The sequence below is a fragment of the Alosa pseudoharengus genome, unplaced genomic scaffold (assembly GCF_046254945.1).
Source record: "Alosa pseudoharengus isolate Yale_2024_CS ecotype anadromous, Long Island Sound unplaced genomic scaffold, YU_APseudo_1.1 YU_APseudo_1.1_scf_23, whole genome shotgun sequence".
Lineage (NCBI taxonomy): Eukaryota > Metazoa > Chordata > Actinopteri > Clupeiformes > Clupeidae > Alosa > Alosa pseudoharengus.
In genome coordinates, this window is record NW_027468685.1 from 29,230,305 (window position 1) to 29,257,702 (window position 27,398).

The 27,398-nt window shown below is 44.1% G+C and overlaps 1 protein-coding gene across 5 annotated transcripts in view; it reads right to left on the reverse strand.

Annotated features, from left to right (window-relative positions):
* The window catches only part of arid1ab (AT-rich interactive domain 1Ab), a 57,523-nt gene extending 36,125 nt beyond the window's left edge, over window positions 1-21,398 (reverse strand). For 4 of the 5 annotated variants that reach the window (XM_076302243.1, XM_076302240.1, XM_076302241.1 and 1 more), the window contains exons 1-2: window positions 20,212-21,397; window positions 843-1,052 (exon numbers count right to left, since the gene is read on the reverse strand). In XM_076302243.1, coding sequence (XP_076158358.1) covers window positions 843-1,052; window positions 20,212-21,111 — 1,110 coding nt within the window. In that variant the 5' untranslated portion in view covers window positions 21,112-21,397. Of the gene's footprint in view, window positions 1-842; window positions 1,053-20,211 lie in introns of all 5 variants that reach the window. The other variant, XM_076302242.1, reaches the window with a different exon arrangement.
* Between the last annotated feature and the right edge of the window lie 6,000 nt (window positions 21,399-27,398).

A 27,398-nucleotide genomic window follows, 5' to 3' on the forward strand; every position in this document is an offset into this window, starting at 1 on the left:
GGGGGGGGTCCTCGGGTCTGACCTTGCAAGACAGCAAAGCTTAAAGCAAAAGGCGAGAGAGAGAGAGAGAGAGAGAGAGAGAGAGAGACAGAGAGAGAGAGAGAGAGCAAAAAGCACACATACACACAAACAAAAAGGCCTGCGCGACAGCCAAAGCACTTATCCTCTCGAGGAAAATGGGCAAGAGAGAAAAAAGAGAAAGGAAGAAAAGAACAGGGGTTGGGGTGGGAAGGTGGGAAGGAAGAAAGTAGTTCTGACAAAAGAAAGGGCCTTTAATCTAAACAACCTGAAGAGGGTGTTTGACTGAGGGTGGGGGGGTGGGGATGTGAGCCACATAAATCACTGGCTGGCGCTCCAACGGCTGCCACACTCAGTGGCAACACAATAGGCATAACCAACAGCACCAGCATGTGACCGACCGCCAGGCTGTGTCTGTGTGTGTGTGTGTGTGTGTGTGTGTGTGTGTGTGTGTGTGTGTGTGTGTGTGTGTGTGTGCCAAGGGGGGATGACTAGCCACAGTCATAGGGACTGGATTAGAAAGAGAGGAGAGAGATATCCCTCCATGGTCTCTTCAGGAGATAAACACTATTTCAGCATTTGTTTTGTCACATTCAAGAGATTTTATTAATAACAATGAAACTGAAATATTAGAAAGACACAGAGAGAGAGAGAGAGAGAGAGAGAGAGAGAGAGAGAGAGAGAGAAAGAAAGAAAGAGAGACAGAAAAAAGAAAGAGAGAGTGGGAGAGACACAGGCATGCAAGGTGAAGACACAGAGACATTCAGAAAAACTAAAAGCAGAGCGATAAAAGCGGAGGAAGCTGGCGTTAGGTATGTCCTCACCTGCTGTCCGTACTGCATGGAGCCCATGCCCGCTGGCGTGCGGCCCTGCATGCTCAGCGGGTACCTCTGGGCGCCCTGAGGCCCGTAGCCCTGGCCCGGGTACTGAGGGCCCTGTGGTGGCCCAGTCGGAGGACCCTGCCCCTGGGAGTAAGGATTGGCCGAACTGTAGTGCTGCCGGATCTTCCCCACCTGGTCCATCGGGCTTGGAGGCTACAAAAGGACAGTGAGGGAGAAATGTTTGTGTTATGTTCAGTTTCTGGCAGTAACATCACAAGTGAATACGTGGTACACATCTTGTGGCAATACTGTATCTCAGGGGTCATGATGCTGATAAAGCGACTTTGAACTGAATCTGAACACGGAGTAAAAAGAGCAGTAAAATGGCATATTGGCAGATCTGGAAATAGAGGAGGAATACTGGACAGCAGTTGCAACATCCTTGTAATAGCTGAAGTTCCCATACAGCAATCATCCTCAAGGCATTCAGGCCAACACATCACTTTGGATAAGAACCTTTGTCCAGACAACGAGATGCAGCAAGTGGAACTAGACAACGGAATCCCGCTGAGATAGTTGTACCTGAATGACCTAATAGCCTAGTAAGTACACACACACACACACACACACACACACACACACACACACACAGGCGGAAAAAAATGCACGTTTGCCACAGTGAGTCTAGACGCAGCATCAACAGTAATGCATCATCACCGCAGAAGGCTGGCTTGAACTCCGAATGATCAATGACTTACGGCTGGCTAAACATTAAATGACCTCGCAGGCTGCTCGGGGCCTTATTTAAGCAATAAAGCGCGCACACACACACAGCTGAGTGGCGAGATGAATACACACTGATGGTCCTGACCTGCAGATTAATTTCTCTTCTCAGATTAAAAAAAAAAAAAACACGTGCATACACACACACACACACACACACACACACACACACAAACAGGGAAGTGTTGGCTGTGAATGAATGAAAGGCGTGGAGAGTGTGGTGTGGTGTGGTGTGTGTGTCACTAGAGAGAGGGAGGGGGAGGGAGACGTGCCAGCGGAGGAGATAGAGAGTCATGCCAAGAGCCACATGTTTCCTCCTGCAGCCTGGGAAAATACACACGCGCGACAGGACATGTCTACAGCAGGGAGAGAGAGAGTGTGGGGGGGGGGGGCAGACAGATAGAGAGATCCAAAAGTACTGACAGCATCGCACAGACGCACACACACCTTGTGTATGAGAGAGACAAGACAGAGGGCAAGAGAAACATCACCGCAAGTATCAAATAGCAAGACACACACACAGACACACACACACTGCAAGAGGCATTCCATATTCTCCCACTCTCCCTCAATCTTCCTTTCTCCGTCTATCCCTCGCACTCTCCCTCACTCAAACCTGCACCTCCACCTGCTAATGGCGATTCATCTTCAGCACCTCCACGACTGGGTGTTGTGACTGCACTGCTGCTTTATGTACAGTACGTAAGGCACCTCCATGTTGCCCTGAGTGTAGGCCTACATTATGGAACATGCCGTAGAAATACAACTTGCTCGCTTCTCATTCACAGCACTCTTCCAACTGTCTGTCTCTGTGTCTCTGTGTCTCTGTGTCTCTGTGTCTCTCTGTCTCTCTGTCTCTCTGTCTCTGTGTCTCTCTGTCTCTCTGTCTCTCTGTCTCTCTGTCTCTCTGTCTCTCTGTCTCTCTGTCTCTCTGTCTCTCTGTCTCTCTGTCTCTCTGTCTCTCTGTCTCTCTGTCTCTCTGTCTCTCTGTCTCTGTGTCTCTGTGTCTCACTGAGGTCCTGTCTGTGAAAACCATCAACCTTCTCCAGGTCTGACTACCAGCTGGAGCTGAACAGAACTGAAGTACACACAACTTTTAAAACACACATATGCAAGGCAAGCACACACTCACTACACTCACAGCACCACCGACCGCAAGCATCACAATGAAGAGAGTTTGGCATTTTATGGCTTTGTAGTTCTGCCCGTCAAAACCAAGCCACTTTCTCAGCCAAAACTAACCACTAATTACTTCGGTTCCCAGGCTTAGACACACAAACACACACACACACACACACACAGAGAACACATGCTGGACCTGCAGAGGACCACTGTACACACACACACACACACACACGCACACACGCACACACGCACACACACAAGCGGAGGACCACTGCACACCTGTGGAGGGGCTATTTATAGCAGGAGAGAGAGGCAGAGCAAGGGCAGGGCAGGGAGCCCATCACTGTAAGCACTCCCAGTTGCACACGTCTGAAGCCTGGCCAGGCCAGGAACAGGAGCAAGAGCAGGCACCCCTGCCTCACTAATAAAGCCAACCTGGCACCGCATGAATGACAGGGTGGGTGTGTGTGTGTGTGTGTGTGTGTGTGTGTGTGTGTGTGTGTGTGGAGAGGATGTGTGTGAAGGGGCATGCACTGCCAAAGGGTTTGAAACCCGGTCACATAGTGAGAGCCATATGCAAGGTGCAAAGAGAATTGGAGTCAGACACACACACACAGGAAGGGAATTTGATATAACACACACACATACACACTCGCAGAAACAGAAACACACTCCAGTCCAGAATTTGCTTCCAGCCTAAGGGGCTCGCAGCTTCTCCAAGTTCATGACTGAAGCGGCTTGTGAGCCTGTGTGTGTGTGTGTGTGTGTGCGTAGGGGTCGGGGCAGGGTGTCTGTGGGGAGACCACAGACTGCTGCGGGCTCGGCTGTCCTGACCTCTGATGCACTCCTGACCCAATCAGTGAGAGAGAGAGAGAGAGAGAGAGAGAGAGAGAGAGAGAGAGAGAGAGAGAGAGAGAGAGAGAGAGAGAGAGATGGGTGACGTAACAACCATCGCCCTGTCTGTCACTCACCAGGAGTCGCCATGACAACTCCCAAGTGGCCTTATGAATAAAACAGGGGTGGACTCACAGGTGCACTGTGGCCAGAGGTAGCCTAGCACTCCCAGGTCTACTGCTAATGCAAACACTGCAACTTTAGCCTGAGTGCAGCCCCGTGGGGAGCAACAGCTAATGGTCGTCTTTTAATTACAAAAACAACACCTAAGGCTGCATTAGAAGCAAGGCTAGATTAGATTCAGGGTTATGGTCCTTGTGCAGAGCGAAAAGCACAGAAATACAGTTACAGGAAAAATAACCAGACAACCAATCAACACTACTTTAATTTTGCTAAATCAGACGAAACACTGATCCTGGTGATGTACTTGCACCGCCAACTTTGTTTGGTCTAAATGCAGAAATACCAATTTAAGGGAAAAATGATCAATACCTCCACTCATGGTCTCCATCCACTGTAACAGTGTGAAAGACAATGTGGTTAACATTATGCACCAAAAGTAGAAAGTACCAGCTATATATACACACATATATAGCTATATATATTTATTTTTTTTCAGGCTACTGCATGCTAGGCCAGCTCCTTAACAACTACGCTACCACCACCCAATTTCCCTATCTCCATTAGTAATGAATTAAGTGAAGGCCTAACCAACATGCTAGTAATGGTTAGCTAGGCCTATCTCCACCAGTAATGAATTTAAGTGAAGGCCTAACCAACTTGCTAGCGATGGTTAGCTAGGCCAATCTCCACCAGTAATGAATTTAAGTGAAGGCCTAACCAACTTGCTAGCGATGGTTAGCTAGGCCTATCTCCACCAGTAATGAATTTAAGTGAAGGCCTAACCAACTTGCTAGCGATGGTTAGCTAGGCCTATCTCCACCAGTAATGAATTTAAGTGAAGGCCTAACCAACTTGCTAGCGATGGTTAGCTAGGCCTATCTCCACCAGTAATGAATTTAAGTGAAGGCCTAACCAACTTGCTAGCGATGGTTAGCTCTTTGTGAGCATTAACTAGACTCTGGCTATGAGCTATGGCTATGAACAGAAACAACAAGACAAACTGTACCGTTCCCTTTTTCTGTTATCTGCTGTGTACCTTTGCTAAATTAATTGTCAATATGTTCCTCAGTAGAGGACGGTGTTGCAAATATTCACAATAGTGCTATTAAGTATATGTACTAAATGCAAATATTAACTCTAGTGCTTTTAAACATTAGCTATTAACTGTAACCAGCAGACCAGAAGAGTCTGCAAACAAAGCTACCACGAAAGCTGTGGCTAAGCCATCTCCAAATAACTGCAAAGTTGCCAACAACAAGCTTTTGCAGAGAAAGACTTTTTTAAGCCATGTCGATGCCTATCCTGACGGAGGTCCATTAGCAGGAATCTTTGAGGTGCTGTTCAGGCCTCGACTTCATCGATCATGATGTGATGACGTCAGCGTCCTCTGTTAAGAGTCCACCGATTTCCCTGAGCCATCAATATTCCATAACCATCTACCATTTCTTACTCGTGTTAAAAGCCGGGGAAACCCCCCATGAGGAGTGATCAACCTGATTATATTATGATAGCCAACTAGTATGACCTGCCAGTTAAACAAATGGATGAACATGACTATGACTATGTGTGCATCCGGGCCATCATCAGCATCAGACTGGACCGTCAAGAGATGAAAACAAACCAAAAGCTGGTCCGGACCTTAACAAGAGAAGAGAGAAAAAAAATAAAACTGCACTGCTGTGTTTCATGGCTGATGTATGAGATTCATGCTTTGATTCACACACATCATCGATGGGGTCCTTCAGACTGGGCAATTCTACATACAGGACTCAGCCAGCCTTCCAGTACTCAGCCAGACTTCTGGCGCATTCTAGCAGCATGTTAATCAGTTTGCTTTTTTGCCAACACTTCAAGACTGCTTAGGTCATTTTGTATATTTCAATTTAAATGTTTTGTTTAAATGTTATTTTTGAAGTCTTTAAAAAAAAATAATTTTTAATTCTATTAACTTTTATGTTTGGGATAAGGGCATTGGAGAATGGTGCAATACTACACACACACAGCCTCTTCTCGTAGTCACACACACCAGGTGTGCTCCATTTCTCTGATGTACCAGTCACTGTCTTTCTTGTTCCCTTCCCTCCTCCCCGAAAAATAAATAAATAAATGCAATTAGCACATGGCTAATCTGCATAAAGGGAAGCCCACCCACACACACACACACACACACACACTTGGCAGATCAACTCACAATCCTATGGTTTGTCAAAGGAGGGGGTGGGGACAGCTTTGGGGAAGGAGGGTGCTTGTGTGTGTGTGTGTGTGTGTGTGTGTGTGTGTGTGTGTGTGTGTGTGTGTGTGTGTGTGTCCTCCCTGGCTGGGCCTGTGCTTGATAGCAGAGATAGAGGAGACTGCGGCGGTGGTGGCGGCGGGTCGCACAGATGGGCTGAGGGCAGACGATAAACAACGGCTGCTAATATAATCCCCATGCCTGGACACATGGCCCAGAGCTCTGTGGCGCATCACACACACACATGCACGCAAGCACGCTGCTGTTGTTATTCACAACGCTCTAACCCAGAAACACACACTCTTTTGCCTCTTTGCTGAGTTATGACACACAGACACAAATACACACACACACACACACACATTTTAGTATCTGGCAGTGCACATGTCAACAGTATCCTGCAAGGTATGCTGACTGACCAACATGCCTGGGAATTTATCCTCTAATGCCGCCTTCCACATCCTGCGACAACACGGTCACACAAATCCAGTTCCCTGTGCAATCCCACAGATCACAGATGACACAGATTTCTTCTGTCTTTAAGCCACATTTAAGCCAAGAGATCTTCACAACAAAATCATTTCAAACCAGCCTCCAGAAACTAACTCCAAAGTGTTTTCACAAAAAAGGAGACCACCCAACATTGATTGGGTTTTTCTTAAAGGATAATTCCGGTGTGATATTGACCTAAAGTGTGTTGAAACATGATACCGAGTGTGAACGTATGTCTCATAGCTGACCTCAGCTTGTCCCCTGCACTCAGAAATCTGGCGCTAGTTAGCCAATGCTACCAACACAGTGTTTTGTTGTGGTACCTCGGCATCGGCCTAGCCATGCAAATAAATCACTGTTTTACACCATTTACGAGTCTCAAAGTAGCTCCATACTTCATTGGTAGACTTCCAAGGGCCTTGACATTTAAAACAAGACATGGAGAACTTTGAAAAAGCACTGGTAGTTTATTTACAAGACGATTTATACAGACAGTACCTTAAGGAATTTTACCGTTCGACGCCATCTTGAATTTAGTCACGATAAGTCGAGCAACGAGTACGAACGAACAGGTATGATAAGGGATCAGATTCCAAAAATAATTCAGTGGAAATACATGGATTCAGTTGCTTCCAGTAGCAGCAACTGGAATCCATGCATTTTCACAGAATTATTTTTGGAATCTGATCCCTGATCATACTTGTCTAAGACCTCGGAAGTCTACCAATGAAGTATGGAGCTACTTTGAGCCTCGTAAATGGTGTAAAACAGTGATTTATTTGCATGGCTAGGCCGATGCCCGAGGCACCACAACGAAACACTGTGTTGGTAGCATTGGCTAACTAGCGCCAGATTTCTGAGTGCAGGGGACAAGCCGAGGTGAGCTATGAGACATACATTCACACTCGGTATCATGTTTCAACACACTTTAGGTCAAAATCACACCGGAATTATCCTTTAAAGCCTAACGTTCCAGTTCTCTAAGGGATCAGATAAACAAATTACACATACCCTTTACAATAATATAACAACCAGACCTTGATTTGTGGTTTACATTAACCAATGGGACATTCAGCAAAAGTAATTTAGTAAAACACTAAGGCCATGGAAATCACGGCTAGTATGTTCGCCAGGAATTAATAACCATTAGCATCTAAAGCAAAAATGTTAGCCAGGAAAACCCAAGCCCATCAAGGCTAAAATGTTAGCTGAGAAAAGCCATACTAGAGCCCGACCGATAAAGGATTTTGAAGGCCGATACCGATACAAATATTTGTTGATTTAAAAATCCGATATTCCGATATATATATTTTTTTTCAGAAACGCGCAACAAAACATTAACAGATTTCCCTAACATTAGTTATTTGTAGTTATTTATGAGTATTGACTAAAATAATATGATAATGCATTTAAAAAACAAACTTGTTTATTTAAAACTTGTTTATTTAATACTTACAACAAAATATTTAATTAATAACAACAACAACCAAATCAAAGTTACCAGTATTAAAAGACTTAGCTTAAGTTTCATAAATATAACTTTGAACTAAGACTTAATAATTACAAAAAATAATGATGACATTATTACTATCATCATCATTTGTATTATCATTAAACAAGATAAAGGTCATTCTTAAATGTTTGAGTGCGCGTGTGTAATAAATAGTCCCTATTGCCTTATAAGCTACCTTATAATTACAATGTCAGCTTGCTTATCCCTTTACCTGCACTTTTAAAATTATTTCCATCAAGCTACATCAAACCATTTTCAATCATCAGTTGCTGCCTGCCTTCTAAAACCTACTATTTAGTGATCTAAATCCAGTAACTCGTTAATGCTGCGGCTGAACCACAGTCTGAAACGCACACTTGGCGTCATTGGATTTCACACACGTGTAAAATAAAAGCTAACTTTTATGCACAAGCTACGTTTTGCACAAGCTATGTTTGATACTTTTTCTCTATGTCTAAATGTTCACTTCTCGCACGTCTAACTTACATTTTACAATTCAGGGACTGTAACTACAGATATACTAGTTATAAATCATTACTTTATTTAGGCAGAATAAGTTCGTTGTGGTTTTCAAGCTCATTAATGTTAACGTTAGCGGTCTTCCAATGATATTCATGGCATTAGCTAGCTTTGTGGTTAGCTAGTCTATGATGAGCCCTAATTTAGCAATGGATAACGTCATACTGCAAATTGTAAAAAATACGCTTTCAAAATAACAGGCCGGGGAGAGATGATACGTCTCACTGCTATAACTGTCACGCTATTAAAGAAATACATCTTCTGTCACATTGTCAAAAGTTAAAAGGACAGACAGTCAACTACACTGTAACAACGTAACGTAATTACTAGCTAATTCCGCTTCACTCTCGGCTTATTTAACAGCAGCAAAACTGGACATTGTTGTCACGAATTTTGTCATGCTTATTTGAGTTAAGATAACTGATGGCTATGTTCTTTTAATTGTTATTTCAAGCAATGTATGTCTCGTGACCAAATCACCATGAACACACTTCACTGATGATCTCACTCGCGGATAACTGGTTCTCTCTGCCCGACTCTGGCTGGATCAGCAGGTTGCAGGATGTGTGGTGCGTTATACACGAGTGTTGCCAGCAGGGACGGTGTAGAGTGCCCTCTGGTGGACTAACTATACAACGCCAACACTCATGACATGGTTGAAGGGTGTTTCGTCCGTTTTTATTTTATTTTTAAAATATTCATTTATCGGCCATTATAAATGTCGATACCGATAGTTTGGAAAATGCCTAATATCGGCATTATCGGCCCGCCGATACATCGGTCGGGCTCTAAGCCATACCCATCTAGGCTAATGTGTTAACCAGGACAACAATACCCGTCTAGGTGAATATGTTTGCCAGAACAACCCATACCCCACTAGGCTAATATGTAAGCAAGGACAACCCATACCCCACTAGGCTAATATGTAAGCAAGGACAACATCCATCTTGGCTTATGTGTTAGCAAGGACAACAATACATATCCATAGTAGGCAAATATGTTAGCAAGGACAACACATATCCATCTTGGCTAATATGTTAGCAAGGACAACACATATCCAGGCATTTAGGCTAATATGTTAGCAAGGACAACATCCATCTTGGCTAATATGTTAGCAAGTACAACACATATCCATCTAAGATATGTTACCTCAGAAAAACCAGGCCAAAATGTAAGTCGCAACAACCCAAACCCAACCAGGTTAATATATATTAGCCAGGAAAAGCCAAACCCATTCCAGGCTAATCATTTAGCCAGGGGAGCTGCTACCCATAACTGAAGGAAAAGGAGCCGTTAGGAAGTGGTGGGAGTATGCAAATCCTGAGGGAAGACCTGATCCTGCATCAGCAGATGAGTGGAACGGTCATAACTGTTCAAGAGCCTGAGAGCTCATGGCGACGAAAATGTTAGCAGGAAAAGAGTGCCAACACCATTCTTAGAGCAAGCAGTCTTGCATAGCCACATGGCACTCATACTGTACACCTGGAGACAACTAACCATGCATACAGACTGCATGACCACCACCCAGCCACAAACTCTTTTCACCTCCAAACCTCGGGCCGAGAAGATCGGGCCGAGAAGCAGCCAGCATTCCGATGTCTGACTCTTCGCACAGGGGACATAAACAGTAGTGCAGAACTTCAAAAATCACTTAGGATCAGAGCATACATCTTGAATTCTGAGACTGCAATTTCATTAAATCTGACAGATTTCAGGATTGCTGCCCGTGAGATCTGAATGACACCATGCAGCTGGTCTTGCATAAACTCTTTAAAAGCGAAGATTACTTCAAGGAATGTAGTCAACGTCAACGGCCAGCACTTATGTGGTCAGTTTGACGTAACAGCATGTTGACTTTGTGAACAAGACGCCAATATGTACAATTTCAAATCAAATCATTGCCTGCTTCTGTGAAGGTGTTCCTTATATTTTTAGAACCTGTCATTCTTTGGAGGTTTATGCAATGGCTTAGAAACCGAACAAGTTCTGCTTTGCCTGAAAATTCAATTCATTAAATCAGTTGTACCTTGACACTGGTTTTAAACGACCCAGCTAAACAAATCAGATCATTTATGCAAGAGAGGAGAAACCTTGATGAAAGCCCAATTTACCAAATAAAGAAAGGAGGAAAATAAAAAAATAAAAAAACAGAGGGAGACATCAGTGTCACAATGTTCCCCTACTTTATCCTTCACACTCAATCCATTCACATCGCATTCCATAACACACCCATTGGTCATGGCTAAAGCCCTGGCTGGCATACAAACACGCCATACCTACAAACACGCCATACCTACTAACTCTCCACACTGGCACTGACTGTTAAAGGGTTACCCACACACTCACACGCCATTGTCTTAAACCAGGGGAAAAAATGGTGTTGGGGGAAAAAATGATGTTGATATGCAATATTTAATTTTTAAGAAAAGAACACAAAATGAGAATATGGCATGAAAGAAAAATAGCTTTTACATTTCCACATAGCTCAGTATTGACACGTGGCATATCACATCTAAAGTTCAACACGTCTCCCACACTGCTGCATACATCAAGCGTTGACATTTCTCCAAACATAATGAAGATCGTACGCGCATGAATATGTGTGTGTGTGTGTGCGTGTGCCGCGTGCGTGTGTGAGTGTGTGTGTCGCGTGTGAGTGAGTGAGAGTGTGTGTGTGTGTGTGTGTCGCGTGTGTGTGTGTGTGTCGCGTGTGTGTGTGTGTGTCGCGTGTGTGTGAGTGAGTGAGTGCGTGTGAGTGAGTGAGTGCGTGTGAGTGAGTGAGTGCGTGTGAGTGAGTGAGTGCGTGTGTCGCGTGTGTGTGTCGCATGTGTGTGTGTGTGTGTCGCGTGCGTGTGTGTGTCGCGTGCGCGTGCGTGTGTGTGTGTGTGTGTGTGTCGCGTGTGTGTGTGTGTGTGTGTGTGTCGCGTGTGTGTGTGTGTGTCGCGTGTGTGTGTGTGTCGCGCGTGTGTGTGTGTCGCGCGTGTGTGTGTGTGTGTGTGTGTGTGTGTGTGTCGCGTGTGTGAGTGTGTCGCGTGTGTGAGAGTGTCGCGTGAGTGAGTCGCGTGTGTGAATGAGTGAGTGAGAGTGTGTCGCGTGTGTGAGTAAGAGTGTGTCGTGTGTGTGTGTGTGTGTGTGTGAGAGTATACATGTTGCATGTGAGAGTGTGTGTGTGTGTGTGTGTGTGAGTGAGTGAGTGAGTCACGTGAGTCACGTGTGAGTATGTGTCGCGTGAGTGTGTGAGTGGAGTGAGTGTGTGTGTGTTGCATGCAAAAACGAGTGAGCGTGTGTGTGTCTGCTTCCATGTTGGAAATACACCGCTCAAAAAGCAAAGCATACCATCTCCGTCTATGTTAAGGCTGTGACACCAACACGATTATCGGCCGTTGGACGTCGGACAGTGTAGCGAGGTCGGTGACTCGAGTCTGGGGTGTTCCGGTGTGTTCCGTGCAGTCATCAGTCGGAAGGAGCCGTCGCTGTTAATTTTGGCCGATTTGACTTTGTCGAATCAGTGGGCCAGTGGGCAGTCTGATTCAATGACCAATCGGATTGGTGGAGTTTTAGCCCTTGACCATCTCGGACCACATTTTCTACAAGCCAAATGCATTCCAACATTGAAATTGTGTTTTCAAACGAAATAAAGAGGAAAAATAACTTTGTTTGTGATCCGTCACTGTCTTAGCAAAGCTGTTGTGCAAAACCACCTGTTCTCAAAGGCTCTAGACCCAGAGATGGTTGATAAACTATCCTAACATATTTTTGCTAGAACTACAATACCACAAAGTTGCTGAACTCATGTTATTTCAGGTTAGTTTGCAATACAAGTTTAACCTAAGTCCGTAGCTGCTACCTAGCTAGCTACTACCTAGCTATTTATATTTTCTTATTGTTTAAGTCCAAAATTAGTGCCATTTCGTTCCACTGGTTAATCTTTTTATGATGATCTTGGTAACTTGACAATCATTTAGTGCCGCCTGCTGTTATGGAGACTTATTATGTCTCGCGCAAGCACAGAACGTACACTCAAGTCGGAGTCGCTCCAGTGTGTTCCGAGGCACTTTTTTGACTGTCTTGGGGAGACGGGAGCCGTCTGATAAGTCCGACTGCCTTTTCTGACGACGGTCGGCATGGAGTTGGTCTCTGAACCAGACTCAAGTTAACAAGGGGTCACACAATATATGGTGGCACTCTTAAATGTTAGAGAAACTACAAGGTGTGAGTGCATGTCTGTGTGAATGGCAATGTGTGCACATTTTAGCCTTCCTTAAGAGTCAGCAGTTAGACAGAAAGAAAGAGCACGCAGGGTTAAAAGACAGGGTGCAGGGGAAAGAAAGAGAAAGCAGAAAACAAGCAGTGCAGAGAAATTAAATAAATAAAGAGAAAGGGAAGTCATTGGGGAGGGGGAAAGAGAGACGGTGTGTGTGTGTGTGTGTGTGTGTGTGCGCATGCGTGTGGGGGGGTCACTTGTGTATGCGTGTATAAGTGGCCTGGTCAGGGGCAGTGTGAGCGAGAGGCCAATTTGCACTGTGTGCCTTGGGCTTGGGATGAGACACACACACACGGCACCCCCTACTTCGCCGCCGTCTCCATCCCCCTACCCCCCGCCGTTCCTGAAAAGACGGATTGCTGACGGCACGTGGAGCGTGAGCAGGTCAGAGCAGCTCCTGAGGCGTTCACTGGGAGACAGAGACACACACACACACACACACACACACACACACACACACACACACAGGCCTGCGACAGAGGATCATTCACAAAAAGGGGGGGGTGGACACCAAACTCACACACCACCACCCCTTTCCCCAGAGTCCTGACACACACACACACACACTCACAGTGAGGCAGCATGTGCAAAGGCATTACTCAGCAGTCAGACAGTAGTAGCATGGCTGAGTGTGCATCTGTGTGTTAAGTGTGTGTGTGTACAGACACACACCCCTTCATCAGCTCACTGGGCCATGTGCAGGACGGGCGCCACTCTCAGAAGCACAGGCGTCTCACAACAAAAACACGGCATTAAAAATGCATTGCAATTTATACACACATGGAGACACACAAACACACACATGTAAACATGTCTAAAAGCAACCCAACTCCACTGCTTACACTTATAAACATTTTAAAAACCTACAGAAAACACTGTAGACGTAAATCTACAACTGCGATTAGACAAACAAATTTCATCAATCAGGGGCATTTTATTTTGCATTTCACTTAAAGTACAACTAAACATGGAATTGTGACCATTATCTACAATTTCATGACATGAAAGGCCAAGGCTTTATTGGTCCTTTTTCCATGCCGGAAATGGGAAAGCTAGACATGGCACATAGGCCTAGGGCTCTCCGACAGGGTCTTTCAATCATGGAGTCACTCAGTCCAATGAACACACAAGCATTTGTGACTGTTCTAACAATGTTTCAAAACAAATAAAATAAAGCATAAAAAGCAACAGTATGCTAATATATCACCTATATGCCAAACAAAACAAAAGTGTGGCTGGTTGAGTAGGCCTAACTAGACAGTAACTGCACGCCCATGCACATCTGATCTCCTGCAGCAAGCAACGCGGTTTTCACTGAGGTTAACAAGCACTCCTTACAGACTCTGGCCAAGAGCACTTTGTGTGGTTCATTCTGGGCCATATTCAGGTATTTATATTTTAGGATCCAGCCCGGGCAGTTATTTTTATGACTCTGTGCTGATGTGCCAACTGGCCTTTATGGCACGATGATGCAATGTGGACAACACGTCTGGCATCACTTTTAAAGTACAGGATGGGTGACATTTCAACTATGTAATACTTTAATTGCTTTTGGCCCATCGCGTTAAATTTATAGGCCAACGTGGAATCTTGACACAATAATAATGTCAGATAGGGAGGCACCAATTATTAAATTCTGGGTCAATACAGATATTTAGAATAACATTTTGTTCAATAGCAAATGAATGATATTTTTCTATTTGTTCACGTTTCCATTGTTAATTATACACTTAAGTGGTAGAGAAACAAAAATATTCATTATTTTAAAAAAACGACTGAAGCATGTTAAAAAGTCTTTCAGCATTTCACAGCACCATCTCACACACACATATTGCAGAATTGATGCAACATAATAAAAATAAAAAAATATATTCGGCCACTGCCAAGGGTAGATTATTTTATTTGCAAAAAGGCCGATACCAGTCAACAAGGCCAATACCGATTAGGCCAATATATTGGTGCATTCCTACTGTAAGCAGTTCTGTTTTCTGCTGATGCATTCAAAGAAACTCAACTTCCCAGAACCCCTTTGCTCACACATTCTGGGTCATATTTCTTTGAACTGTGCATGGACAGTAAGTCTATGCAGACGTTTTGACGATTTGTACACAAAACGACACAGCAGGTCAGGCATCTATCTGCTTTTGCCTGATCCTCACTTTGTCTATAACTACAACCACAACAGCAGGAGCAGATAACGTCCCTCCGATCAATATTCAGCACGTCTCCGACTAAATGAAAACAACCGTGCAATTTGCTCACTGGCAGCTTTGGGGGAGGGAAGTCAAACATGCTGTTCTCACGGTCGTTGTTGTGTTCGCTCGCACGTTTTCAGAAGCGGGAGAGGTCTGCCTGCTTCTCAGGAAGCATCTTCCCGAAGAAGCAGCACTGGCAGCCCACTGTCAAGATAACACTGATACCTGAAGACGTCAGACGCTGTCTCTCTGATTTAGCCCCGAGACTCTATTAAAACGTTGTGGCATGATTTAATAGCTCTTTAACACAACTCTTTTATTTCACCAGGACAAGTGTGTTGAAACTAATTAGCTGCCCACACACAGACACACATACTTGCACCCACACACACACACACACACAGAAGAGAGTGCAGTTCCACAGCAGAGCACTGGGTTGGCTGGACTTTGATCAGTTGCCAAACATATCAGGGCTATCTCGTCCAACTCGAGTTCAACATGAAACTCAGTTGACTTTTCTCTCTCGCTCTCTGTCTCTCTTTGTAGCCTTATGTCAGCTTCATCTGGAGTTAGCCTATCTGAACCTTCACTGGACATGTGCACACATCCAATTGTAAACCCCGCAAAAGCAGGATCTTTGCTCCATACGATCTCTGGCCAATGAACTGTTTATGTGAAGTGTTGTGCTAGAAAGCTCTGTTTCGCAACACAAGTTACATGTTACCTAAACCTGCTGTATGAGATGGGCTGGTGGACCCCTTTACCAAGATAATTTGTTAGCATTAGGTACCAATCGTGATACAAACTGGAAAAAATTAGGGTAAGCTTTAGTCAAGTTGTGGACTAGCTATAGGAAAGCCAGTTTTTGTGCAGTGGAACTAGGCAGCTCACTCATTATAGCAAAGTAGGCTAGCATGGCTAGCATGCTAACTGTTCACATTTAGAACAAAACACCACTGGCTCAAAAGGAACCTTGACAAGCTAAAGAAAATAGTATTAATTATGAACCACTCTGAATGATATGGTCTTTAAACATCCATACTGTGTTCATTTGAGCAAACAGTGCTTTGTTTTGAAATATAATTTAATGCAGGAGTGCTGTGGATGTTGATTTGTGTAGCCTGCCTGCTTGTCCAGTTTCTTTTGTAGTATGTCAGTATGTAGAGTGAGCTTTTAAAAGAGATGTTTGTGTTGAAATAAATATACCAAGAAATTAACATTGCATTTAATTTGCCCTCTTATGGGCATAATACGCCACAATAGATTTGAATTGATCAAGGTGGTAAAGTGTTTATTAAGAAAGAAAGATCAAACATAAATTCCGACCGCACTACATCCTACAACATAGAGGAAAAGCATCGATGTGGACCAGTTTATTCCACAGTGCACCAGAGACAAATGCCCTCAGGGAAGAACATTGAATAATATATCCTCTGAATAAATACCCATGAGGGTCATTGATAACTCTATCACAAGGGTCACACCAGACATAGCGTACATCTTCTATTGACAAGCAACATTTCCGGCACAACAACGCGGCAGCACAGTAAAGTTCACTGTCCCCAAATTCAGATGGTCGACCAGGCGAAACAAACTGTAGCCCTGTACAACAGGAGCAGTCAAATCAACTCAGCATGACTGGCATATGACATGTGACTACTCCCTTCCCGCCTCTCCTCAAACACAAGAGACACACACACACACACAGATAGAGTATGTCAAACAAGCAGGACACTTCTCAATGTTCAAAAAAAAGATTTTGAATGGGAGCTAAATGGTGTGTGGATCTCTTTTCCCTTGTGATCCTTTCATACTGGATCCTGCACCCGTCCAATTTTGGCCTGGGATGTGCGTGGCCTTACTCTTCTACTATTCGAGAAGCCAGGCAGAATGAGACAGACAAAAATTAGTTTGGGTCTTTTTATAGAGTGTAATGCCCATTTTGATTAGTCGTACGCTGTGTAAACAACCATCAAGGTTTTTCAAAAGGCCTGCTGGCGAGATTCAATGTGAATCAATTAGTGTGTAATAATTCTCTAGATGATAATCGTTTGAGGGGGAAAAATACGTTTCCGGAGACATATTCTGGAGTGCAAGGAAGGCATTCAAAAGAATAGTGTTGATGAGGGCTCAAATCCCGCTCCAGCTCGAGTAATCACTGTTCCACAGAGACTCAGTCAGCCTATGAATATGAGAGGAACACACTGCACAGCACCAAACATCACATTACAACATCTAGAAGTGCAGAACAACTTTGTAAAGCTTGTTTGTAGGTATTTTGAAGGTATTTTGCTGTGAATAAAGCATGATTATTAGACTGAGGACAACCTTGTGGCTTGTTGTTCCTAATTCAGGCAGCTACAACAGACTACTTTTAAGAGTGGCTGCAATATTTATGGCTTAACAAGGTAAAATTCACCCTGCGAGGGTACACAATCACAAATGCAGATCAGATAGTGTACTTTCCCCACACACACACCAGTGCAGTTCAACAAATATACCTAAACACTACACTGTATGTCGCATTCTCCCATATATGGAGAACAATGTTCAAATGCAGCATCCTCAGCTACTTTTGCCTCTTCCAAGTCATCTTAGCACAATATCACAGTGACATACGCCTAGTAATAGACTATGCATTGGGATATTCTGAGACAATGTTGGAGTCCTTTTTGCTTGACTAACTCTTTTGTATACTTGTACAGTGTGATAGACATAAGATGCCATGATGATCTGTAATTGAAATGTATATGCATCACTATCTAGACTCACTATAAGAGTTGATTGTTGATGTAGGCCTACCCTAGTTGCTATTGCTGATATTATTGATAATGCACAACATATTTTTGTACCTCAGTCATTTTCAAAGCAGCCATCATTAAAAAACTAAACATATTATTATACAACTTAGTACATAAGTAGACTCATTATAGCATCTCTCCCATGTGATGGTAGGCAGGCGAACAGCAGGCCACAAATCAGTTTCCTTTATTTTCTAATCATTGTTGTAATCACTGAGCCAAGTAGGGGTAAAAAAAAGAGAAAGAGAAGCAAAACACGCCTGCCAAAATGGGAAATACCAACACAAAAGAAAGAGAAAGCAGAAGTGTGGACTGCTAGTTAAATGAAAGTCTGTGACTAATACATGCATCTTGAAGACAGGGAGAACGAGACGGAGGGAGGGGGAATGGTGTGGGGGGGGGGGGGGGCACTTGTTGACATGGTTACGCTACTTGAATGAGAGGAGGGAGGAGGGGAAAAAAATTGTACACAAAGCAGTGACACTTGGCTGACACCTGGCCGGCATGTAAACACCGTCTCAGCTCAGTCAGTGGCAGAGCCACGTTGCCCTCTCTCTCGCTCCCCATCTCTCTTGCCGTCTCTCTCTATGCGCACTGGCTGTACCAGGAATTGCTTTCAACAGCCACAGAGTACCGACAGCAGTGGCCACACCTACTACAGCACTGATCTGGAATCATGTGAGTTACATACAGCAGCCGTGTTTTCCTCCAATCAGCCAACATGCTAACATAGATAAACGAGCATGATTTCCTACATTTATTAGTTCTTTGTTGCACAACCATGAATAATTGTGTGTGATGACTAGCCTCCATCATCAAACATCGAAAAATAATCCAACACAAGAATGTCAGAAAAGGACACAGACGTGTTGAAAATGAACTCACAGAAATGAATAGGTTTGGTGTCATCTTGTATATTCCTCATACGATGAACTGAAATGTCATACTCTCTGATATGAATGTCTATTACAGACAAGCTATGTATGGAGTAAAGGTCCCTCTGCAGTGCAAACAAACATGTGTCCCCATGCATGCATCCAAATGCATTTGCCCATAATGTATACAAAAAAACGTTCAAACCCCCTTTTAAAATCTATTCATTAAAGACAATAAAATGAATGTTGCATAAACATCATCCCTTAGTCTTTGAAGCAAAGAATGCAAAGATAACACTTACATTCTTACCCGGACATTTATTAATCTTAAATCGTTATATCAAAATATACACTGCAGTGCTCACATCACAACGCTACTGTACAGTTCCAACTATGTCAACATTCGACGACATGCACCAAGACTGGCAATTTAATCAGTGCAAACCAAAATAACAGCGAGCTTCCGTTGAGGTACTTCAAAAGTATAGCAATGCAGATCATGGAAAGGTATAAGCATGTCCAAACATCAAACCGGGAAAACGTGTTTGTATAATTGTCTACCCTCTTCCAGTACACCCGAGTTCCACCTCGTCGGGGATTTTTACAGCATTACATTAGATGCAATTATAAATGGCCAGGAGCGGCGGAAGGCTAGCCAATCAGATCTCAGCTAGCATGTCAACCTAAGACCAACTGTCTCCTGCCTTTGACAGAAGGATTTTACCTCCATAATTCAAATCCCAAAGCAAAGCAGCAATCCGCACTTACTTACTCACATCACTGGTCGTGTTTACCGAGCCTTCTTTCGGTCGCAAAGCATTCAAACCAAGGAATACAGGATTCTGATTAAATAATGCACATCGGAATACACTACAAAAAAGCGGTATAAATTATCAAAGGGTGTGAACCGTCACGACATGTGTTTACATACAATTAACGTTATGTTTGTTGGGATATTCAAGAAAACCATCGACAGCAAACAAGCATTGGGCGACAATGTTTTCAGTCACTGCGTTGGATCGCTTCTTTCTTGCTGCGTAGCTATGACATATAAAACGATATAACCACATTAAATAACGAACTACAAACTATTCGTGCCATGCAAGCTTCACGCAGTCTCCACAGATCAGTACAAACACCATAAAGTTAGTTATGTTTGATAAAGAGTGAAATATCTCAGGAAGCAAACGTGTAATTGCATTAATGCCGATTTTTTTGCTGCATACACAAATTCGTCCAGAAAAATCAACTTACTCCTCAATTTCGACCAGCAGGTCGAGCACGCACCTTTCACCCAAAGCAAGCCTTGTGTCCCCTAGACGTCCAGGCTCAAACAGTTTTGTCTAACGAAGGACTACAGGTTCGTTTGACTTTATAACTGCTTCTAAACTAGGTTGTGCTGAGAGAAAGCACAGAGGCAGCCATTTTAGACACACATAGAGACAATGGCAGAACCATAGCAATACAGTGCTCATTTCTATGGGAAGCTAAGGGCTAGTGTTACAACTGCTAGACTTCAGAGCTGAGAGAACCCTCCCAAAAGTGACAGAAAGTTTACCTGGTTTCTGCTAAGTGGTTGTCCCGAGTTTCCCGGGCTCATTGGAGATGGATGGTGGCTTCTTTGTTGCCAAGCCGGATGGCCCCCTCCATACTGACTAGTGCTTCCCATGTCTACTGGTCCCTTGCTAGCCCCTTCTGGGTTGTTATAGTCACTTGGAGGATAGTTTTGGTAGCTCCTTGCAGAGCTGGGAGAGGTTAGAAGCTGGTTAAGAGTCGGGGTTGAGGTTGGTTGAGGGTTTCCCATGTTATATCTCTGATTGTTGTATGGGGCTACCATAGGTGTAGTTCCTCCAGTTGGCTGTTGCTTGCCTGGTTGCCCCCCAGCAGTCGGGGGCTGGTTGTTGCGCGGGGAACTCATGCCGTAGCCTTGGCCCTGATATGGAGTCCGATTTGGGTATGGGCTGTAGTTGTTAAAGTGGTTGGGGAAGCCGTGGTCATGCGAATTGGGCGGGTATGGGTCCATCATGCTGCCTGGCTGCACTGCCGGCCCCGCTGCAGCTGCCATGCTAGGGCTTTGTTGTCCGCCATGTTGATGAAAAGGGGCCCGGTTGTAGGGCTGGTTATAACCGTAAGGAGGTGGAGGAAAAGTACCCGGGTGGTGGTGAGCTATTCCCGGGTGGTTATTACCTTCAGCGCCCCCTGAATCATTCTGGTTATTATTATTGTTCACCCTAGACGAATTCCCGTTCCCGTTCTTCATGTCAGGATCCCCTCCTCCCCCTACATTTCCACCGTCGGCCCCGTCCTGCAGTTCTTTCTGCGCTGGAGATCCGCTGTCTGGTCCCGACTCTTTATTTTCCTGCTTTTCGCCCGCTGCCGAGTCTTCCTGTGGGTCCCGATCCGGCTTTTTAAGTTCGGATGGCGGGCTAGTGTTGAGAGTGGCGACGCTAGCGGCCATGATATCCCTCTCTCTCCCCCCTCTCTTTCACAGCGAGTCAGTCACTATGCCTCTCTGAATAGCATTGAATAAATACAATTATTTATAACAATGTACCCGTGTCCCGGATCATTCCCCCTACCTCCGGACCGAATCCGGCCTTCACTCCAGATTCCAATTCAAATAAAAAAGTTCCTGGAACCAAATAAATACAAATCCCGGGAATGAAATTAACCGACACAAAATGTGAGGGGGTTTCTCTCACAGAACGAGAGTATGAGCGAGGAACCGATCAAGCCAGCACGAGGCTCCGCGAGACACAGCCATTTTACTGAGGCGCGTGAGATGCAAAACACGGAGTGGAGTAGAACCGGGGATCGGACGCAGAAAAGGACATGTTTGACTCTGAAGCTTATATATGAAGATATAACACATTATGTGGAAAACAAATGTTACCTGCCATGTTGGCACATGTCCCATCTATAAGTATTTTCATAATTTCAAAGAATACTGTTTAAGTGTGCTTTTCTTAACTAGGCATATTCTAGTAGGCTACATAGCCTAGTTCATAGGCTGCTAATACAGCTTTAGACTAACTGAAATTCCAAGTTCATGGTTCACGCTCATTGAAAAGCTGAACCAGTTATGACTCTCTTTTGCATGTGGTGTGACCAAATGAGAGGAGTAGCTGCAGCATATGGCTTGATCTGTGAAGACTACAGCATGAAATTACAACCTGTGTGTGTGTGAGGGAGAGAAATGAGGGGGGGGGGGGGGGGCTGAATGCAGGAAGTAGCCTAGCCTAGCCTACAGATTTTTAAAAAGTGAAACAGCTAACAAAATGGAAGGAAAATGTGGAAAGCCTCAAAAATCCACCTAAATATGCTGCATCTACAAAATTGCAAAATTATCCTCCAAAATCCTGTTTGCCATTGTATGTAGAGACACTCAGAAGACAGAAAGAAAAAGGAAAAACAGAAAGTAAATCAGATGAAAACAGCCATGCTTTCCTCCTTTGGTTCGCTGCTCTCTCTCTCTCTCTCTCTCTCTACACCTCTCTTTCTGTCTCTGCTTCTCTGTTCTCTCTCTTCCCCTCTCAGCTCAGTCTGTCTCACTCTCTTCCTCCCCACCCCCTCTGCCTGCCTCACGCTCTCGCTCGTTCGCTCTCGCTCTCCCAGCAGCAGTGGCGGCAGCTTCACTGCTCTTGCAAAAGCAGCAGAACTTTGCTATGTGAACGTGGGGGATGGGCAGAGCGCAGACAGCACAGCACAGCAGAGCGCGGGCGCAGCACACACAGTACAGACAGCTCTCAGCGCCCCTATTCTCCTCTCTTCTCTTTCTCCCTGTACAAAAACTAAGCACTGTTTCTGCCTAGCGCCTTGCACCCTGCCAACCTGACCTTCCTGCCCACAGTGGTAAAAAAAGGTGGCACTAAGTTACCTTTTTATTTTAAATGGGGGCATAAAAAAGGGAAAACGGATAGCCTTAGATGAGCTACAGTTATTATACAGATACAGTTATATTTGTGTGTGTGTGTGTGTGTGTGTGTGTGTGTGTGTGTGTGTGTGATGTCTTGGAAAGGATAGAGGGTCAGTGCTTGAATTATATCAGCCAAACTGAGAGTGTGGTGCTGTCAGAGTCAAGGAGATAAAGAGAGCATGAGAGAGGAGGGGGTTGGGAGTGAAACACTGTTTCCTTTAGCATAAACTTGGTGTGGAACACAAGCAAGGGGGTTTGCTCTCCTCACATCCCTATCCATCTGTAATATTTAGCTTCTTTGTTGTAGGTCTGTGGTAGGAGCAGCAGGACGAATAGCATTTTCTTCATGTAACAAACAAACCATAACAAGTAACTGTTTGCTATTGTAGAGTAAACATATAAATGCAAAAAAAAAACTATGGATGAATCCTTATGAACAGATAAGAATTTAAATAGACAAATGAATTGCTATTATATGGTAAATGACATGCAGTCATTCATGCATAGTTTAAGCCAATCTGGGGGGAAAATATCTTCTAAGTATTTTTTTTATTTTTGCCTTCCCCAAATGATTATGGGATGTTATATAACTCAAGAACCTCCCAGATGTCCCTCCCCCTGTATTAGCCAAGATTGGTTTCCCCATCTCACTTACCCACACATCTCATTGGTTTGCTAATTAATTAAACAGACGTGTTACTCCCCAATCCCCTATCCCAAAGGTCTAATGGAAGATAAACTTCATTTTGGCCTTGTGTTGCTTCTCCCAGGCCACCCAATTCATCCTCTCAAATATCCACTCCTACGAGGGTTGGCGCTTTTCTTTAAATTAAGCGCCGTAGCCAATAATAAAACAGACGCTGCCCAGTGACACACCCTATCTGTTCAAGGCGGATGATTAAGCTCTGTTTACTCTGTTCCCTACAGTCGCCTTGCCATGAGGCTGACCATGATGCATTACCCTGGGTCCTGGTGCCACAATTCTGCCACGGTGGCTCCTCCACCACTGCCACCCCACCCCCTGCATACACACACACAGACACACACGCACACACACACGCACACACACACACTAAGAATCTCATTCTTGGAGCACAGCCAAGAGAGAAGCAATCCCCAGAAGCATTTTGCTTCTCCAGGACCCTCCAGACTTAAATTTCAAGAAGGCATCTTATGGCACATTGGGGCTATAAGCCTCCAAATCAGAGACATACCTGTGGGTGTCAAATGACAGAGAAAGGAAAGAGGGGAAAACAGAATGAAATTCAAATGAAAATCAGCTCCCAAATCTGTTTTAATGACATAATAACAGATGTGCTTGGACAAGACTAAAGCAATATAAGTTGGAATGCCAATGATGACTTACGGGGAAATGAAAGTTTCATTTTCTAATTCGATTTCATTTCATGAACAACTGAATCGAAGAACACTTCCATTAATGAACTGTGGCCAAATGTGCCTATTTGCATTTGCCCTCCTATGCAATAAGGGACTCCATGAGGTGTCAAGAGGGGCACTTGTAAATGTGCCTCTTTTTTGAAGATCAAGATTCTGTCATCAGATAATTTCATTATTATTGTTTCATTATTCTCTACCAAAGGTGGAGAAGCTGATGACAGTTAACACCAAGGTTAACACCAGACAGCAGGGTAAGGCAAGGGGAATAAAAAATAGTGAACAATAAGAAAATTACATAGTTTTATTTGTAATTGCCAAAATGTACCACTGTGTGGAAATTACCAGGTATACTTCAATTACATTAGAAGCTTAGTAGAAGTACAAGTAGAGACAAGTAAAACAGCACTGTCGGACCAAACCGCAAGTTTCACTGACGTTGAATCAAAACCTTGTTACAGAAATATCTGAATGAAAGACACATTCCTTTGTCTCTGGCACTGGGTTGAAAACAACCACAACTCTTTTTTTTCTGCTGAATGAATCTGTAGTGGGTGAGTGAGAGTCTGCAACCTCAACCAAAGCAACCACATTACATTACAATACAGTCCCATAACTTTGCAGTTTCCTCTGGACAGGATAGAATTAAAGAGTTCACTGCGAGGGCTTATTAAACCACAACAAGTTTCCTCCACCCACCCTCCGATCATTTTAAGGAGGCAAAATTGTTATAAATAGTTTCCAGAAATAAAAGATGACCCGTAATTTCTGACCCTGCCAAGAAAGAGTCAGAGAATGTCAGGGCCAAGGAGAGTTAATTGATGATAGATCATTCAGATTTTTTTAATCCCCTGGGATCTTGTCTGGGAAGGGAGCCATTGGATTGCCAAGACAACCCAATAATGTGGACTGGAATTTCCTAACAAGTACGGAGTCAGGTTGGCTAATGCAGGAATGCATCCTCTCTCTCTCTCTCTCTCTCTCTCTCTCTCTCTCTCAGTCCTCGTCTCTCTCTCGCACACACACACACAGAGGGAACTCACATTTCATCAATGCTCATTCACACGTTGTCTTGGATACACTGTCTGCACACATTACTACACACACACACACACACACACACAAAACCACGTGGACAAACAGCCCGAGCGACAGACAGACACACACACACACACACAATAAACACAATAAGGAGCACAAAGCCTCAGCACACTTGGCCCGCGTCCAGCCGGTTGCCTGGTAGCGTAGGAGCGCTGACGGCCTAGAGTGTGGGGAGGAAGGAAGTACCACTCATCAGTGGGCCGCAACAGGTCCGCCTCCCCTCTCATCCACCGCCCCCAACCCCCCCATCAGATAACGAGCACAGTGCCGGGTGGGTATCCCCAAAATTACAATGATTAGGCCACATGATCGCTGTGATTAAATCTAAGTGCTCGTAATAGTGAAGAGTGCTCTGGCAGCTCAATTGGCGGACAAGCACTGAGGTTTGAATCACAAAAAAATGGAATTGTAAAAAATGTATACCTCCTTGCATGCAATGTAAGTTGCTTTGGATAAAACGTCGGCTGAATTAATAATGTAAATGTGACTATCGGAGACTATAGTGGTACAGAGTATCCAAAGGAAGACAAAAAGTGTGAGAGGTGGTGAATGTCGATTTCACATATTTATGTGGCCTACAAATGTGCAGCATTTACTTTAAAATGCACAGGTACCAAAGAGATAGTAACAGAATCAACTACTCAAGTATTAGGAAGAAAAGCCAAAGATGTCCATTGTCTGGTCAAGGTATCTGACAAACAACAGTGTATGTAGGAACTGATAGGTGTAAGAATGGGTGTTTTTCTAAAATTCATCACTCTCTATTCCAACAGGAACACATACGTAGTGGTCACCAAGTCCCAAAATTCCCAAGTTCCCAAAATCACCAAGTATGTAAATGCAAATTCCAGGATTCTTGGATGTCAAATGTGCAACTACAACATTCAAGTCTGTAAACTTGAATAAACTTGACTGTTTTATTTAAAGAAGGGGTGACTCTCTAAACAGGGTTTTCCCCCTCTTAGAAGCAACACAACTGGTTGTCAAAATACATGCATGACACATGTGTGGTAAAGACTTGCACAGACATTTCACACTAACAGGGCAGCTACACCAGACGCGTAAATGAAGCCTTCCGTTCGCATTTTGTCTGCTGCAACAATTAGCTTCCACTATCATCAACGGAAGTAGCTACACTAGACGTGATAGTGGTGCGTACATTTAAAAAAAAAATAGACCAGTCTTCTAAAGTTTTTTTTTGCACGTTGCGAACGGAACGCTTCAGTTAGGAACCCGGTGTAGCTTCCCTGTAAAAATACATGATTAAGCATACAAGGTAGGTTATATAAAAAACATTTTTCTTTTCTGTTATTGTATATGTTGTATATTGTATGGTTATGTTTACTTTTATATATAAATCCATAATATATATATAAAAAACTTTTATATATAAAAACTTTTATAAATAAATCCAACTGAATACAGGTGAATTGTACTCTTTACGCATGCAGTGGTATAGCCATTTTTCTAATCACAGGCCTCCTCACTGTCACTGGCCGCTGCACACCTTCACAGGAGGGGGAATAAAATCCCTCACGTCACCACACTTCCCACTGACAGCTTTATGGCAAAATGCTAAGTGGCAATTAAACCCTCTCTCATAGACACAGTGGGAGTTCAACGTTCTATATCTGTGGAGGTAATGGTCCCCCTCACACACACACACACACACACACACACACACACACATACTCACACCAAAGGTGAAAGCAGGCATGGTTACTGAGTCTCACACCGGTTGGTGAAATGTTAGGCAAAACTAACAGGACATATTCGGGTTGTCTGGGAGCAAGTGACCTGCTTTAGTCTTGCGGTTTTAGCTTCGGGTCATTTTTTCCCCTGGCATTATTGAAAATCCACTGATTTATGAGAGTCACAGGGGACACACGATTTTCAAACACTTTCTATTCTCTCCTCACAGAGTAAAGGGAGATTTAGCTTTTGAGCCACAGAGAGAGAGAAAAAGAGGAGAGAGGAGGGCATGAAGGAGAGAGAGAAAAGGCAGTACGAAAGAAAGAGTGAGAAAGAAAGAAGGAAAGAAAGCAAGAGAGGACTGTGTGTGTCTGTGTGTGTGTTTTTATGTGTATGTGTGTGTGAGAAAGAGGGAGAGAGACAGAGAGAGAGACTAAAAGACCCTCCGGCCTTTACAAAGCGCAGCGAGGTTAAAAGTGCTCAAAAAAGAACAGTTGTAGTGCGGCCTCTTTTTCCACCCCTGAAGCCACGGGGATATGTGTGGCTCCCCCTGACCGAAGATAAAAGACTTTGGAGAGGATTTGTCCCCCTGGTCATGGAGCTTATTGCCCCACCACCACCACCCTCACCCTCACTACCCC